The sequence below is a fragment of the Microtus ochrogaster genome, chromosome 4, assembly GCF_000317375.1.
Source record: "Microtus ochrogaster isolate Prairie Vole_2 chromosome 4, MicOch1.0, whole genome shotgun sequence".
In the NCBI taxonomy this organism is placed as follows: domain Eukaryota; kingdom Metazoa; phylum Chordata; class Mammalia; order Rodentia; family Cricetidae; genus Microtus; species Microtus ochrogaster.
The window spans coordinates 48494668-48513025 of NC_022011.1; the positions used below are offsets into that span (position 1 = coordinate 48494668).

General features: G+C 43.4%; 1 protein-coding gene across 6 annotated transcripts in view; it reads right to left on the minus strand.

The window, feature by feature from the left end:
• The window catches only part of Tsc1 (TSC complex subunit 1), a 44615-nt gene that overhangs the window by 23126 nt on the left and 3131 nt on the right, over positions 1-18358 (minus strand). For 4 of the 6 annotated variants that reach the window (XM_005346186.3, XM_013345942.2, XM_013345940.2 and 1 more), the window contains exons 2-8: positions 11865-11927; positions 8408-8593; positions 7042-7145; positions 5896-6048; positions 4686-4830; positions 3324-3478; positions 2887-2960 (exon numbers count right to left, since the gene is read on the minus strand). In XM_005346186.3, coding sequence (XP_005346243.1) covers positions 2887-2960; positions 3324-3478; positions 4686-4830; positions 5896-6048; positions 7042-7145; positions 8408-8513 — 737 coding nt within the window. In that variant the 5' untranslated portion in view covers positions 8514-8593; positions 11865-11927. Of the gene's footprint in view, positions 1-2886; positions 2961-3323; positions 3479-4685; positions 4930-5895; positions 6049-7041; positions 7146-8407; positions 8594-11864; positions 11928-17532; positions 17809-18358 lie in introns of those variants that run through there. The other 2 variants (XM_026789984.1, XM_026789992.1) reach the window with 2 other exon arrangements.

Below are 18358 nucleotides of genomic sequence, written 5' to 3' on the forward strand. Positions count from 1 at the left end.
AGACCAGGCTGGTCTCAAACTCACAGAGATCCGCCTGCCTCTGCCTCCCGAGTGCTGGGATTAAAGGCGTGCGCCACCACCGCCCGGCTTAAAGACCTGTTTTTAAATACAAAACACAGGGAGGAGAAGAAGACAGAAAGAACAAGTGTCTAGATGTGAAGAGCAGCAGACAGGTGTTAACTGCTGTGTACAACTGGAGAAGCAAGGCCCTAAACCAAAGCTTCAAGCCACCAGTAAGTTGGGTTATACTGCACAACCCTTAGGGGTCCAAGAACTCAGAGCACTCAGATCTTCTGGAACTGGAAGCTAGAGACAGCCACCCTGAAGCAGCTGGTGGGAACTGTTGGAGAAGCATGGAGCATCTGAAAGCCCTCCAACTCTATGGTCCCAAAAAGAGCTCTACTCCTCACCGGGAATCTGGTTATTCTCTGGCAAGGGGATTCTCTTCAGGAAAGTGAAGCCAAGTCGGAACAAAGTTTCAACAGAAGAGGTAGGGGCATGAATGCATCCCAGGCCAAAAAGTCAAGAGAAAGTACACAATCTCAATGCCCAAACTACCAAGCCTCCTTACCTACCTCTTCTGCAGAAACAGCCAGATCCTCACCAGCCTGGAGATCAGAAGAATTTTCTAAAAATCTGACCAGCTAAAGAAGAACCACAATCCCAGCGTTGGTATCTCCCCCAGAAGCACAGATCCACACAAAAATTTTCTAGATAAAACCTCAAAAGCACTTTTCCTGTCTTCTCACTCAAGAACAAGAAAATCACTAAAGCTTTGCAAAAAGTCTCAGAGACTTAAAAAGAACAAATCAAAACAAGTGAAAAAAAGGGGGAAGGCTTAGAAGAAACAGACTATACAGAGAAAATAAAAAAAGACACTATGAGATGAAGATAGGCAACTAAAGAACTCTATGAACTAAAGAGAGCTAATAGGCAAAAAACCTAACAGTGGAAATAAACAAGTAGGGAAGGCATCAATGACAAGTAAAAATGGGTTTTGCTGTCACCACTGGAATGTAAGAAGGACAACAGAGGAGAGAATGCCATGCTGAAACAGTGAAGAAAATCTACTAAGACCTAAAACTCTGTATGTTGAACAATGACAACAGATTCACATCAAGGTATATCACAAGGAAATTTCAGACTATCATACTAACAGAGAGATATTCTGCCAGCCCTAGAGATGAAAATGTACCAGCAAGACTGTTAGCAAGATGGCAATGGGTTTCTGCCTCCAGTCACGAAGGAGACTAACTATTAGCCCAGCATTCACATCCAGGCAGGTCAACAGCATCCTTCCTAAATGTTAGAGGATGCAGTACAGCACAACCAGAGGGAGGGCCTGGGAAATGACCCAGTCAGAAAAGTGCTTGTCTAATCCCTGGAACCCACATCTCCCACATACATACATACATACATACACACACACACACACACACAAAAACAAAAAAAAACAAAAAAAAAACACAGTGGGATGTGCCTATGATGAGTTCCAGATTCAAAGGATGTTCCTGCCTCAAAAAATAAGGTAGGAAAAAATTGCTTGAGGAAGACAACCAACATCCATCTCTGGCCTTCACGCATACACATGTGTGTGCACCCACCAACACACACACATACACACACACCAAGAAAGAAGTCACGAAATACAGGAAATGGGAGATATTGCCCAGGAAAGAGGCCAAGCAATGGCTCAAGAGAGCAAGCCCACAGCTAGCTCAGAACAGACCTGCCAAAAGACAAGCATGCTGCTGAATATCTTCAAGGCTCCCACTGTCCTTTTAGCCAAGGAAAAGCATCAACTGACCTGAGAAAACTTGTCTTTACTACATTCTGAGGAAGCTCTCACAGCCTTCCTAGATCAGCATTTGTTTTACTCCACAAAAGGATTTTGCAGAGACCCCTAATGCTGGAGCAGCCAAGACAGCACATCTGACCACAGCCCTCACGAAAAGCTTTGCCAGACACAGACAGGGAAAGCCCATGCTTCCCAGGCCTCATTTGTAACTTACAATGACTCCCTGGAAAGCACTCTTAAAGAAGATGAAGCCAGACCCATCAAGGCTGACAATGCTCCTGCCCTCATCCTCTGCAAGTCTGTAAGAGCAACCAGCTCTCAAAACAAGCCACACTTAAGGCAACTACAGAGAAAACAGAGAACATGGAGGCAAGGCAGAGCTGCCTCTGAGGTAGACAGGGAGCAGGAGGAAGAGCTTCTCAGGCAGAACTAACACTGGAATGTTCTGTTTTTCAGGCTGGGATTAGCTACATGTGCATTTGTTATTATACCCTGCTTTAAGCTGACTGGGGCAGGATGACAGAAGTAGCCTGGAAAAGGTATGACTTTGTAAGGGTTATCAGGTATAAACCAGTCTTTTTAAGATCCCAGAGATTGACACCTGTGGCTCAGTTTCCCCCAACAGGTTTCCATGCCCTCACTGGGAATCATAAATCTGCCTGACAGGCTGACGGAGCTGGGCTTCATACAACTCAGCAGGTTCCGTAGCTCCTCAGGACACACCTGGGAATTCCTGAAGAACTCATGGGGTGTCAGGCACCTGGAGATGCCCATGGAGAAAGGGACCCAAGTTGCCTCATTACTCCAAATATGCCTGGCTTTCCTGTAATCTCCTAGTTTTCAGCTACCCAATTAACTTCCCAACCTCCTTAGGTACCAAAAAGTAAGCCTTCCAGAGCTTCTGGGGACAGGCACTTGGGTGCCACTGCCTCTGCTCAAGCAGTCATAGCTCTGTGAGGAGTATGCTTTATGTACAAAGTCCCAGCCCATCGGCAAGTGGAACATCTGTATTCCCACAGGTATCCGTAGATCACACTTTCAATCCCTTAAGAAACTCAAAAATTCTGTCACTAATTTGCTTTCTGTACCTTCGAGGGTCCAGTTCATGGTCCTTGGATCCAGTCACTAATTCCGGATGAATTCGCACATGCTCCATCATAGGCTAGAAGAATTTGGGTTGACAAATTATAGGTGTGAAGTTGTGTGGCAAATCTACATGATGGAACATTATTTGACAACAAAAAGGGATGAAGTACTGACACATGTTACAACCCAGATGAACCTTGAAATACAGTGAGAAGTCACTCACAAAAGACCACATACTGTACGATCCCATGTACATGAAATACACAGAACAACTCTTGACTAGAGAATTAGAAAGACAATTAGTGGCTATCTGGTTTGAAGTAGAGGTATCAAGGATTTCTTCTCAAAATTTTCCTGTCTGCCATATAATACAAATGCTATAAAAGTACCTGTCAGAAAGTAGCTCTAAGGCTCACAACAGCTGCTGTTTTTAACTCACCTTGACAACTTCTTCAAAAGTCTCCACGTTTTCCTTCATACTATAGTGAGAGCGCAGGAAGGAGACAAAGTTACAAGGGTACATTCCATAGAGGCGATGAAAGAGGGCATAAACACTGGCATGGAGATGGACAAGGTAGACTTCTGTCACATGGCCTATGGAAGGAAACCAGTTGTACAGACGTGAACTTGAGGATGCCAGCATGTTTTCTCTCTGAAGCTCGCCTACTGAGTTTCAGAAAAGTAAAACAGATGCAAATCTGGATATACTATATGCCTTTGTTAAAAACCCACCAGGGAATCCTTTGGATAAACTCCAATCATCTGCCTTCCTCCTCCTCTCCAGACATCCCACAAGACTCCAAACACTCTTCCAACACTGAGGTTCCTCTTGGTGTCACTCTCCCAGTCTCACAGTCACTCTCCCTACAATCTGTAGTGACATTTCTTGCCTGATTTAGCATGTATGTCTTGAAAAGGGAGCAATTCCCCTTCCCTAGTACCACACACAGAATTTGGTACATACTGAACATGTGAGAGTTTGCAGAAGGAGCATGTAAGAAACCTTCAAAGCCAAGATATGATTGATCTTAGCTGAGCAGAATTATAACTAAAGAGGAAACACTACAATGTAGATATTAGCTTAAAGTGCTTGGACAATTCCATTAATTTGGCCTTATCAAGAAACTCCAGTTCTCTAGGAGCAACAGTCCCTTTCTCCCAAGAAGATACAGCCAAGGTAGCAAACCAGGCTTGTGCTCAATAGTCCTTGTGTAGAAAGCTGCAGCAGTCTCCCTCATACACCATACATATTTCATCTTCTAACATAAATATTTCATGCTAGGACTACCAGAAGCAGTTCACAGGCTGACAGCTTTTGAATCCCTCTGATGGAGCTGCACTGCCTGTCTATATGATCTGACATGGGAAAATCTCATGCACTTCACACTCATACCCTAAAGAGGACACTGAAGTCTGTCTCCTCCTCCATGACAACCAGTAGGTTCTCACAACTAAAGCTGTGAAGCTATGGTTGTACACAACAGCACAGAGGACACAAGCATTTTGTAAACTCAGTTGTACAGCATCCAGAGGTAGAAGCTGTGACCCAGTTTTACTAATGAGATTCAGGAAGTTGTACATCCTGTCCCTCAGTTTCTCTGACAATCCTTTCTGATCAACAGCATCAGGGCAGTGTCCTGCCAATCCCACTTCCTATGTGCCCTGCAATAGGTATACCCAAACATTTTCTCCTCTACGTAGTAAATACCATACATTCTTCCTTCCCCTACAGCACATGGCTGCTAACAGTAAGGACAGCATTCCCTTGTGAAGCCTGATGAGGAGGAGAGTGTAGCTGTACCTGGTTTCTTCAGACACCATGACGAGAGACGGCCAAAGATGTCAAAGAAATCAAGAAGATGCTGCTTCCCTGATTGTGGGATCATCGGTAGCATGGTGATCAACACTAAGACACCAGTTGTGAGGACCACAACATCAGTGTCCATCTGCAGAAGGGAAGGGCGACGTCAGGCTCAGCACTGGGATGAGGGTCCAAATCCTGAGGTCACAGATCTGAAGCCCCTCTTGTGCTCATTTCCTGACCCCTAAGAATTTGAGGGACAGCACTGAAATAGACTTAGCAGAAGCACTAAGCCCTATCACCATTGTGGTGATACTGGGGGACCATTTCCCACATCCACCACCTCATCTGAGAGATGGGTTTAACTTGGCTTGAGACTCCCAAGTCCTGAAGCCTCAAGAGTCCCTAACCCACCACCTAGATGGAAGTGTAAGAGACAGCTTACATTGCTACTCTCACCCATTCAACTACCCGCTAAGATGTTAGCTTTCTATCAAGTGCATATTGAGAGTTAGTTCATTTTCTCAGTAGTACTGGGAACGAAACCCAGGGCCTTATGTATGCTAGGCAAGAGCTCTACCAACCACTAAGGCACACTCCCCAGACCAATTCTCTTATTTTTTAAAGCACTACTACAAGCCAAACCTGGTGGCTACACCTGTAATTCTAACAGTTGGGAGGCTAAGGCAGGAGGACTGCCTTGAGTTGAAAGCCAGCCAGGTTCTATAATGAGATCTAGATCATCCCGGACTACAAGGCAAGATCCATCTCAAACAAAACAAAACAGAAGAGCTGGAGAAATGGCTCAGTGATTAAGAACACAGACTGCTCTTCTAGAGGATCCCAGTTCAGTTCCCAGAACTGTATTGGTGACTCACAAGTCTGTAACACCATTTCTAGGGGATCCCATTCCCTCTTCTGGCCCCCAATGGTACCAGGCATGCATCTAGTACATATATACACATGCAAGGACTTGCACATACACATAACATATAATAAATAAACAAACAAACAAACAAACAAACAGACCCAAGACTGGTGAGGTGGCTCAGTGGGTAAAAGCACCTATCACCACGCCTGAAAACCTGAGTTCAATGCCTGAGACCCACATGCTAGAAGCGAAGAACTGACTCCTGCAAGCTGTGTTATGACACTTTTCAGAAACAATATTTACAGAGGCATTTCCTCCAAAACCTCTCAAATAACCTACCTTGAGACATTTCAATAAAGAAGGCAGAAGAGGTGCTTGAGAGAGCTTATGCTTCCAAGATGGCTGTAGTCTCACAACATGCCCCAGCAGCGAGAGGATAGATAAACGGGTGGCGGCTTTGCCTACATACTCATTAATTTTATCCAAGAGGTGCTGAAAATGTAAAAGATCGAGAGAAATTTTCTTAAGTATATGAAGTTAACACAATTACAGGCAGTAATGATAAACTCCCAGCTCTCAAGCCTTCTCTCTAATACAGGCCCCAAAAGATTTAATAAGCCCATGGGGTAAAGATATGTTCCAGCCAATAAAGGCTAAGGTTCCAATCAAAAGACTCATCAGCCTAATCCAAGATTTTCAAAACCACATTAGTGAACAAAGTTTTCTTCATTTGACCTGAGAAAACAGCCAGCTGCAATTTATGAAAAAGGATCCCTTAACACAGAGTTGCAAAGAGGGACAAGACTGTATTACACACAATCTAAGGTTGTAAACCCATGGCAGGTTGTGAAAGACCCTTACTACTGTAACAGTCACACATCCATGTTTTAATCTTAAATGTAAATCAAGCCATTGTGGTGCTGCAATCTGGCCTGGAGTAAAGAAGACCACAGTAGACATTGTAAAAGCAGGCAACCGCACCTGCAAATGCAAAACTTAGAGATTTTCCCTTATCGATATGTTCAAAAACCCTACTCAAAGAACAAGTTTAAAGATCTTTCTTTTGTGGGCTGGAGAGATGGTTCAGTGAGAAGAGCACTAGCTGTTCTTCCAGAGGTTCCTGAGTTATTGAACTCCCAGTAACCACATGGTGGCTCAACCATCTATAATGAGATCTGGTGCCTCTTGTGGCATGCAGGCATAAATGCAGGCAGAACACTACATAATAAATAAAGCTTTTTTAAGTTTTTATTTCAATTGCCATTAATCTACTACAATCCTGGAATTACAAGAGTTCTTTAAAGAACAAGATCTGTAAAAGTCTCTGAAATTGATGTTACTTTGTAAACTTTTCAGAGCCTACAAATTATTTTAAATGTATTCAGCCTTCTGAGATAAGCTGTGGACAAACTGCTGTGGATGCTCAGACACCCTCACTAAACTGAGAACTCACAAAGTGGCGTGCAATTCCATCCCAGCAGTTACCTTATCATGTGGCTCTTGCAAGGTGGTCAAGATGTGCAATACCGGCTGAGAATTTGTTTCCAGATAGTAATCCACCAAGGTGTTCACAAGCATAGGCCCACGTTCTAAACAAAAAGGACAATTCATCAGACTTACTTCCTTTTCCCTCAATAATTGTCATAAAAGCCAGAAAATGTCCTTTTACACTATCCAAAGTCATTAAACACTGTTTTGGCCTTTTTAAATTCATGAGACTAACAGGATAATTCCAAGCTCATTGGCCTAAATACCCACAAAAGCACACAAAATACTATCATAGCTACATGACTCCATGGGTACAGTGCTTGCAGCACAAGCATGAAGATCTGAGTTCAAATCTCCAGAACACATAATAAGCCAAGTAGAACACACATAAAAAAGCTGGGCATGCAGGAGGCAAAGGCAGGCGGATCTCTGTGAGTTCGAGACCAGCCAGCCTGGTCTACAAGAGCTAGTTCCAGGACAGGCTCCAAAGCCACAGAGAAACCCTGTCTCGGAAAACCAAAAAAAAAAAAAAAAAAAAAAAGCTGGGCATGGTCATGAATACCTGCAGTCCCAGGAGGCAGAGACAGGAAGATAAATAACAAGCTTGTTGGCCACCAGCCTAGTTCCAGATTCAGTGAGGTCCTTGTTTCAAGGGAATAAGGCAAAGAGTGATAGGAGGAGACTGGAACATCCAAATGTCTTCCTCTAGCCTCTGTAATGTGTGCACATGCGCATGCACACATACAAAGTAAAATAAACACATAAATAAACAAATGGCTGGAGAAATGGCTCAGCAGTTAAGAGCTTTCTGCTCTTACAAGAACCGTGGCTTCAGTTCCTAGCACCCACATGGTGGCTCACAATTCCAGGGAATTTTACACCACCTTCTGACCTTCAGAGTACCTGTATACATGCAGTAAACACGCAATACACATAAACTCAAGCAGGCATGTTTGAATGTCCATACTTTTTTTTTAAAGACAAAATGTCAGAACCTGAAGATGAGCTCATGAGCTGCTGCATGGTCTTCATAGCAGTGTGTGTGTACCTCAACACTGCCATAACTAAATGTTCAACACACATGCAGTATGAACCCACCCCACCATTGGACATTCTCTCTGGCCTAGCACTTTGAAAGACTGTGTGGAGGAACCGCCTGAAGTCCCAGCATTTGGAATACTAAGGCAAAAGGGTCACAAGTTCCAGGCTAGTTTGGAATGTGTAGTGAAACAAGGTCTCAGAAAAAAAAAAGTGCAACTTTCTAACCACATCCTCTGAAGATGAAAACAATCATTTATTTGCCTCCAGGCCCCAACACACTCAGCTCCAGATCAAGTTCTTGTGAGGACAATTCTCCACTTACCAGAATTGAGGGACTCCTTAAAGATGGTTGTCACGTCATCCCGCACGCCCAGTGTGGGAGAGTCCAGCATGGAGAGTAGTTCCCCGATGTTGGCTAGCTGGGCCATTCTCTCACTCAACTATGCTGTGCAGGCTCCAGGACGTGTGCTAAAGGCTTGGACAGCTCTTCATTAGGGCCACTACCAGACTGCAAAGTGGGAATAAGGACAGTGTGACAAACAACTCTCACCTGACACCACATAAACCGAAACCACTAGAGAACAAGCCGGAGAAGCTATTCAACTGCCCATGCAGGGCAGAACTGCGCTGGTGACAGACAGGAATGTTCTTCCATGTACAGACTTAGGAAGCCAATGGAGCTCTGTGGAACTGTCACCACAGAAATTCAGTAGTTCTCTCTGTGTCTATGTCCACCTGGGTGTTGGCTAACACTGCTCCAATCCTGCTCTACAAAGTATATGAGCCGCTTCCACAAATAAAGCTGCACATGCTACTCTCTTCACAACACTGTCAATGGCTGAAGTTAGAAAGCTGGTTAGGCTACCAGTCCAACAGCTGGAGTGAACCAGGGATTATCTTGGATTTTAGCATACACTCATCAAATTCAGGCTGCCAGGAGAGTGACAAGCAACTTAATTGCAGATATGTCCCCCAGTCCTGAAATGCCACAGAATTGTTTTTGAACCTTATTATAAACAAAATAACCTGTAAGAACTGCATTTAATCCAAAGTCTTTCAAAAAGAAAATCATGTTTGGACTGCTTTCTGATGGAGGAAGGTCATTGGTTGATTTAATAAAGAAGCTGCTTGACCTGATAGGTTAGAACGTAGGTGGGAGGAGCAGAATGCTGGGCGGAAGAGGAAGTGAGCTGCTTGACCTGATAGGTTAGAACGTAGGTGGGAGGAGCAGAATGCTGGGCGGAAGAGGAAGTGAGGTCAGAGACTCGACAGCTCTCCTCTCAGGAGCAGACGCCTCAGAGAGAGACAAGATGCTCCACTCTTGCGGGCAGAGGTGAGAGCTCTGCTCTCTGAGGCACACGCGATGAAGCTCCGACCCAGGATGGACGTAGGCTAGAATCTTCCCGGTAAGCGCATCTTGGGGTGCTACACACAGATGATTAGAAATGGGCTAGTCCAGGTGCGAGAGTTAGCCGAGAAAAGGGCTGGAGCTAAAGAGCCAAGCAGTGATTGAAAGAATGTGGTGTCCGTGTAATTATTTCGGGGCATAAGCTAGCCTTGCGGGCAGTGGGGTGCTGGGGACGCAGCCCTGCCGCCCCTATTACTACAGCTTTCCATCTCGTGGGATGAATTAAAGAATCAACTTTACATAAAAAGAAATTATGAAAAGAAATCCATAACCACCAGTAACAATAAAACATAAAGGGCATGAAGAGGGTTGGGCTAGCTCACTGGTAGAAAGCCTGCCTAACATGTCAGGGCCTGGGCTCCATTCCTAGCACCACAGACAAAATGACACAATACCAAGAAAGTATAAAACCATGAAGGGAACAATGGTAAGAAAAATAAAACAGCAAAATATTTGTTATTCAAATTTTAGTATATTCTTTATAAAAATGCTTAAGTCTTAAGTCTATTTAAAAACAAGCCACTAGAATAAAGACTATGAGTTGCCAGCGCGCCCTAGAAGCAGAAGCTGAAGGATGGCTGAGACCTTTGAAGCCGTGAGTCCCTAGACAATCACCTACTGGAAATATCCCTGAGTGTGGCCTCATGACAAGACCAGTGTGCTGGGTCAGAGGGTCCCGCACACACCATGGACACAGTCACCAGAAGACAATCTGGTGCTCTGTGCCCATTAAGGAACTTTGCTACAAAAAAATTTCACACTTTTAAAATCTGAGTGCTACAAAAATGAAATTGTAGTAATGAAAAATGACTAATAAAATTTGAGATTTATTTTTAACAACAGTGAAATTCCACTTTGATGTAACTGATCTCAACACTTAATGCTCTGGCTCGGAATTCATATTCAGTGAAATTCTAAGAGGGGCTAATGTAGTCCAGTGTGGTGGCAAACACCCGTAACCCCAGTATCTGGTAGCTGAGCCAAGAAGATGGGAGGTCAGTCTGGACTACACAGTGAGAAGGTCAGAAGGGACAGTATGAAGAACACATGAAGAAACTGAGAAGCAAGAGTCAAACTCAGAGAAAATGAACATCTAATTTCTAAGCATGTAGCACCATCTACTAGCCACACTAACTCCCTGTTTGTAACATCTGACTACCACATGATCCTCATGATAAAGGTGAGGAGGCAGTGGTGAGCTTAGGAGTCACATTAGCAGTATATGTAACAATAGTAGAACAAACACCCTTCCACCTTCCCTGACTCCTGTACAGAACACAAACATGACAACTGCAATGGTTAATCTTCATTGTCAATTTGAGATTGAGAATCACCATGGAAACACACCCTGTGAAGGTGCTGCTATAAAGGTTTTAACAGAACAGATCAAACCTACCCTGAGTGTGGGTGGCACCACACCATGGGCTGAGGCCCCAGATTGGATAAAAATGAGAAAACGAGCTGAACACCACTTCCTGCTTCCTAAGTGTAGATGGAGTATGAGCAGCTGCCTCAAGCTCTCACCACCATAATTTCCCTGTCATGATAGCCTCAAACTGTCATCGACCCTTCCCCTTCCTCCAGTTGCTTTTGTCAAGATATTTTTCACAGCAACTAACGCATCACTTTTGCTAATAAAGATTGTAGCTCAATAGTTACTTAGGTCACTAAGACTAAACTCAGATCTGCATAAGTGTCAAAGCCTTAATAACTGTCAAGGGTATATTCTGGGACTTCAAGACTCCATCAGCTCCTGAAAACCACCAAAGGAAATAATTTATCCAAAAAAGCAGACTTAAGACCACCAACAAATACATCAAGAGCTAAAGTGCTAACTCACAAAGTCTCAGTCGACAATGCATGTCGGAATCACCTGCAGAGGACACAAATACCAAGGCCCAGGCCCTACTGCACAGCAGGTTACAGGCTGAGGTCTAGACGTGGCTTCCAGTTTGTTTACAGAATCCAAAGAGGATTCCGGAGGTCAAGCCAGGGTTAAAAACTTCTCCCTAGGTAAATGACTGGCTTTAGGCTTCAATTTAATTAGTGGCTAAAACAAGAATTTTCTACTCACAGAACTGATTTTCAAGGATGGCCCATCTCTGAGGCCAATTCTTCTATAGAATGGAAATAGACCAAGTGTTGTTGTGAAAAAGAAAATAAGCCATTTGTGTAATACACGCAGTGCCTGGCATCAAACAACAAGTAAGAGGTCACTGGTGATATGGCTGACTACCTCAAGCCATATATGCTCTAGTGCTTGGCAGGGAGCTAAAGAATATAAACACTTACACCCTGAACAAAGAAACATCTGCATGCTGAGACACTCCCTCATATCCTCTCCAGCCACTAGACTAAATGTGTATCTTACCTGTTCTGAGGACAGTTGGTGCATCAGTTTCCAGTGCTGTCAGCCTGGTGTCTTTCATGGTTACTAGAAAAAAAAAACCATACATATGTGTTTATAATAACCCTAAAATGAAGGAAAACCTAAGACCTGATCAGAAGGAAGTTTAGACTGGCCTAGTACAGCTCTGCCCCCATCCTTGGCAAGTGGTCACCTGCTTCCCACTGCAGTGAACTCTAAGAGCAGAGCCTCCTCTCCTCTGCACTAGCAGCAAGAGGGCAGGGTAGTCTAGAATAGGCTCCCAACTGAAACATTAGCTCTTTCACTTTTGGTTCTGGGATGTTCACTAAGTCACTTAGCTTAGTGCTGTCTTACCACGAGTTATCTTCCAGGTAAACTGAGAATATCCACAACCTCACACTCACACAGAGCTCCAGTGAAGACCTCAGAAGACTGGCCATAGTAGTGAGGTCAGTAAGAGGCACAAAAAACTTAGTGGGCCTGCATCATCACCCTCTCATATGCCACACTCCCTCCCAGCCCTGCTATATAGCCTTCAGAGAATTTAAATTCCTCAGCCAAGAAGGCATTCGACCCACCTGAGCACAGGCACATCCAGTCACATCATCTAAAACCTCTGCCCTCTCCTCAGCTAATCCATCCTTCCTAGGCCTTCTCTGCCCTCCCACTGCCAGGCCCCATCAGCTCAGGCTCCTGGTCCACCACAAGTCCGTACTGGTCACTTTCTAAAACCCCATTAAGTGAGTATGAGGAACTGTTAGGCACACTGGGGATCAACTGCAGCCAACAAAGTACTTGCGCCTGGCAGCTACCACAGGGGCTGCTTAATGTACAAACCTGATTTTGCCTTCAAGCAGCACAGGCTAAGTCTAATCCTACATGACAGGAATAAAATATTTCAACAGCAGCTCCTCTACTTCCCTTCCCCTCTACCCTACTTCTGCCCATGCTATTCATTATCCATGTCAAATAAGTATATATATGAATATGTTCCAGTTTGCTTTTTAAAGATGAGCCCTTTCAGAAACAGTGGGTTTCAGGAACTTGCTTCAGGCTCAGAGGGTATAGGTACTTGCTGCCAAGCCTGACAACCTGAGTTCGATCCCCAGAGACCCACATGGTTTATATTAAAGCCAACTTCGTTCAATTGTCCTCTGACCTCCACACATGAACAGTGGTGTGTGTGCCCACACACATACACACAAAACAAATATATAATAAATACATTTTTCAAAATTTATGGGTTCTTAACCCCATGTTTAGGGATTATCTGATTGGAAGATTGTAAACTTCATGAGGATAGGGGCCATGTGTTTGAGACACCCAGGACTATCTTGGTACTTAGTACACAAAAGGCAAATGTTCAGTCTGTTCCCTTGGATATCACTAAAGTCCCTGACTGTCAATCCTGGCTCCATACTGCAGACATCTACTTACATGAGGTAGAGGGCAAGCTCTGGGTCAAAGTCAAACAGCAGGACTGAACACCTCTCCAATACAGTCTCTGCCCTAGTGACAGGGTGATACAGCACCACGTGGCACACACTCAGGGAGCCATGCCAATGTCTCAGCAGCCACAGTAAGTCTGTGGGCAGTGCTGCTGGCGACTGGCCCCATAAAAGCTCCTGGCCAGATCTTGCAAACAAGAAATGCTACCTAGCTGCTTCCACTCCACCAAGCAACAGAGCTGTGCTGGTGCAGGAGCCTCTCATCTTCAGAATCCTAAAACCACCTGTTAATCAGTGAATCACACTGACTTCCTCTTATAAAGTAATCCCACTTGGATCTTCTACCTGAAAAGAAGTACTTAAGGTGAGGATAAAATTAGGATACACTAAGGTGAGATCCCATAGTCTGCCAGGCTAGGGCCATTTTCCTAGACAGAACACCACCACAGGAATTCAAGTGGGGTTTGGCTCAACAGTAAGACTTCATTACTTTATCCTTATGCTTAACAATACAGTAATGGAAATGGCTGGCTTCAGTTTCCTGTGGTACACTAAAGTCTATCTCCTAGTATTCTATTTTTAAGCGTTCACTTATTCTTTTTATATTTAAATCTTGCCCAGGGGAAGGGAGTTCATTCAACTGAGAGGTAAAGCATGAACCTCCATGAAAGTGAGGAGTACGGGTATGCTCATCAGAACATAAGAGTAGCATCAGCTCCCCACTTCTTCAAAAGACATGAGGAAAAAAGAAAAGTACCTCATATCTAGAGTTTTCCTTCCCTGATATCCAAAAGTCATGTTCACTGTAACTTTCTTTTTTTCTTGTTATTCTTTTATTATTTTACATTCCAAGCACAGCCTCCCCTCTTTCCTCTCCTATTCCCTCCTCCCACCTCCCTTCTGACCCCTCCTCAATCGACTCCTCCTCCATAATTTCATTTCTATAAACAGTCTTCTGAAGTAAAAATAAAAGGTAGGCTAGAGGGGGCTGGAGAGATGGATCTGCAGTTAAGAGCACTACCTGCTCTTCCAGAGGTCCTGAGTTCAAGTCCCAGCAACCACATGGACTCACATGCATCTGAAATGAGTTTCGGGTGCCCTCTTCTGGCCTGCAGGCATACATACAGACACTGTATACATTAAAAAAAAAAAAAAAAAGGCAGGCTTGAGGAAGACAGGGGCTTTGTGTGTCACCGGAGTGTAAACAGAAAGAACAGTGGTGGCAGATTTATCTTTATCACAATTTATCTTAATTAATTTTAGTCTTTAGATATCGACAGATCATTTATATATCTGGGATTACACATGAACTCCAGAGCAACATCTGTCATTAGCAGGACTGTATATATCTTTTCACTACCTCTGTCAGGACAGTGGCTCAGATAAGATAAATAACTGCACTTCAAGTCACCTCAGAGAGCTTTGTACACAATGGCCTATAATATACAAATGCAGCTCTCAGTACCAGTGAGGGGGGAATGTCTCTTTAACTATAACCTGTCTTCTCTAGTCAAGATCTTATCTATAAAAACCTAAAGGCGATTCAGACAGACTCATGCACAAACAGATTCCTACATCATCAAGTATAGTTGAGACAGAGCAGAAATGTTACACTGCTATACGTATTTGGTCCTAGCTCAGGAACTCATGTGAGTTAAAAGAAACGTCTCATCAACTGAATCAAAATGCTCTCAGCACTAATGCACACAAACAAATTAGACACTTGATTTAATTCTCTTTCTGGACACAAAAGGAAGAAAGGGGAAAAGAGCTCTTGGTATAGGTGTGATTTTTAGTCTTCAAAGCTGTAGACTCTCTCAAGGTCACAGAAGTCAGGACAAGAAAGCTCCAACACACCAGACTGTCCACTTGTAATTCCTGTTCTTAGAGTCCTCGATGGACAATGGACAGGTTACTAAGCTCACTTAACTCTGAAGGTGACAAGCCCTCTAGATATAGGCCCACAGGGCAATTTTTTTTTCTTCAGATAATAGTTCCGTTTTGACAATTAGCATGAACAAAATTATGTACTATGAAAATGCACCTGGGCTGGGAATGGTCATGCACACCTGTGATCTGGCACTTGGAACAGAGACAACTGGACTGGAGTGAACCCCAGACTAGCCTGGGCAGCCAAGCAAAACTGTCTCAAAAAACAATAAAATAAATAAAAGATACCAAATGTATATTCAAGAACTCACTACATAGAGCTTCCCTAAACAGAAGCATTCCAGGGCAGCTGAGCTCAAGCATGTAATCCCACCACTAGAGAAGCCGAGGCAGGAGCATGAAAATTTCAAGGCTAGCCTGGACTACAAAGTCAGTGAAAGCTAGACAACGAGATGGACTGAGAACCTGTCTCCAACAACAAAAACAAACAGAAATAATCCAGGGTAGAAGGCACAGGGCTTGCCAGCACAGGACAGTGCTTCTCTAAGTATGCTCCCCATATCACCAGCAGTGCCCAAGAACTTACTAGAAATGCGTGTTCTTAAAAAGGGAGTGAGATGCCAGGTGGTGGTGTTGTGTGCCTTTAATACCAGCACTTGGGAGGCAAAGGTAGGCAGATCTCTGAGTTCAAGGCCAGCCTGGTTACAGAGTTCTGGGACAGCCAGGGCTATACAATAAAATTCTTTCTCGCCTGGCGGGTGGTGGCGCAGGCCTTTAATCCCAGCACTCTGGAGGCAGAGGCAGGAGGATCTCTGTAAATTCGAGGTCAGCCTGGTCTACAAGAACTAGTTCCAGGACAGGCTCCAAAGCCACAGAGAAACCCTGTCTCAAAAAACAAAAACAAACAAACAAACAAAAACCCCTCTTCCTCAAAATACGAAGAAACAAAGGGGGGGGGCAGGCAGGATCCTGAGTCTTGACCTGCATCTTTATGATGCAGGGCATGAATCTTAGGCAAGGGACCTTTGAGGTGATTCAAAGACCAAGAACCCGGAGCGGGGGACAGGAGTTTGGGGCTTCTGGAGAGATGTCTCAGCAATTAAATGCACTAGCTGCTCTTGCAGAGGACCCAGGTTCAGTACCCAGCACCCACATGGCAGGTCACAACCAAACAAAACTGGACTTATAACTTCAGTTCAAGGGTAATGAAGTCCTCTTCCAGTCTCCTCGGGCACCTGGATCCATTTGGTGCACATACACACACTCAGGCACACACACGTGCACACGTATACACACACAGACATAAATTTTTTTAAATAATAATCATAAAATAAACCTTAGTGGCTGTCTATGTGTTAGAGAGAGATAAAAAAATTTAAAATAATAACTATGAAATAAATTGTAGTGGGTGTAAGAGAGAGAGAGGGAGGGAAGAAATCCAGGGAGAAGAAAAGTGGTGAAGACAGTAAGAAAAAAATCTATATACAAAAACCTTGGGAGAAAATATAACAGGTTCCACCAGTGAACTTTTCCTACCTACCAGCTTTCAAAAAAATGTTTTTAATAAAGCCTAAGTGTGTAGATTTTGCTGAGATTTTGTTGTTTTGTTTTTGTTTTTAATATGCATAAGTGTTTTGTCTGAAAAATGTCTGTGTACCACATGTGTGCCTGGTAACTGCAGAGGATAGAAGACTGTGTTGGATTCCCCTGGAGCTGGAATTACAGGTGGCTGTGAACCGTCATATTGATGACAGAAATTAAACTCAGCTCCTCTTAACCACTTAGCCATCTCTCTAGACCCCAAACGTGTTTTTAAGAGCAGTAAGCTATCTAAAATGACTGGTTGGGCTTTAAGCAAGGTTCAGAAAATCTCTAACACTGTTTCCAAAATCTCATTACCTATATGCATTTTAGGGCGATGGGGTATCATCTGTAGAAAAGGAAATATTGGCCCACAGGTTTTTACAGACCTTAAAAATAAGATTTGCTTCAGCCCCCCAAAAGTTTAAAATTCACTATCCAACTACACATGACTGTGTATACCAGTAATCCCAGAAATGAGAAGGAAGAGGCAGAAGGATTAGAAACTCAAGCAAAGTCTTGCCTATAAGGTAAGTCCAGACTGGCCTACATTTTATAAGCCCCTCAAAAAATAAACAAACGAGTTGGAGAGATGGTTCAGGGGTTAAGAACACTGGCTGATCTTCCAGGGGACCCGGGTTGAAGTCCCAGAACCCACATGACACCTCACAACTGTCTCTAACTTCAGTTTAAAACACTAATACACATAAAAGAAAATAAATAAAAATAAAAAAAACTAAAATCCCACTGACCTATGGGTTAGTTTAGGAGATCAGCAGACTGTGCAGTTTATCTTAATACAACATTAAATGCTTGGCTTCTGAAGCCAATCAAACACAGTTCATCTTCCTGCTCAGCAAGTCTCAAAATTCTTTCCTGTTCTCCCCAAGGGTATAAGAAAAGTAAAGGGGGATCAGATACAAAAACACTTAGATGTGCTTAGCACATAACAAACTTTTATAACAATGTTACCACTAAACAAAATGTATTGCAGAGTAGAGTGCTAATTTAGCAGCCCAGCCATTTACTAGCAGTAAAACACTGGTAAAACCATTCTGTAACTTAAAACTGATACACTTCAAATTTGCTACTGTTCTCTGTGAGGGACACAATGTAGCACAAATTTAACCACCGCAGGCAGAAAAGTACAGCTTCTGTCCTTACCTGCACCACCACCCTGCCCTGCTCTCATCACCAGACTAAGATAAAATCAAAAGCATCCTGACCCTATGACCCTATTTACTTACATCATGACCTATGAATTGCAGGTCAGTAACTACCATGCCTTGTTTGGGAATAACACTGTGCATTTAAGGCACTTATTCATTAGATGTCAATCTGAACTCATTTAGCTATAAAATGTATAAAATAGTTACTTTTACTATTTCCTTTTATACACCCCCAAAAGAGAGGAGGGACTAGAAGAAACTGAAAATGACAAGGTCCTGAGGTCACATATCTTTTATACATGTGTGTTTATTCTTTCTCATTAAAATTTACATTAAGTCACTAATTTTTAGCAACTACAGACTTAAGAAGAGAAAAAATAAACTCAAATTACTTTTTTTTTTTTTTTTT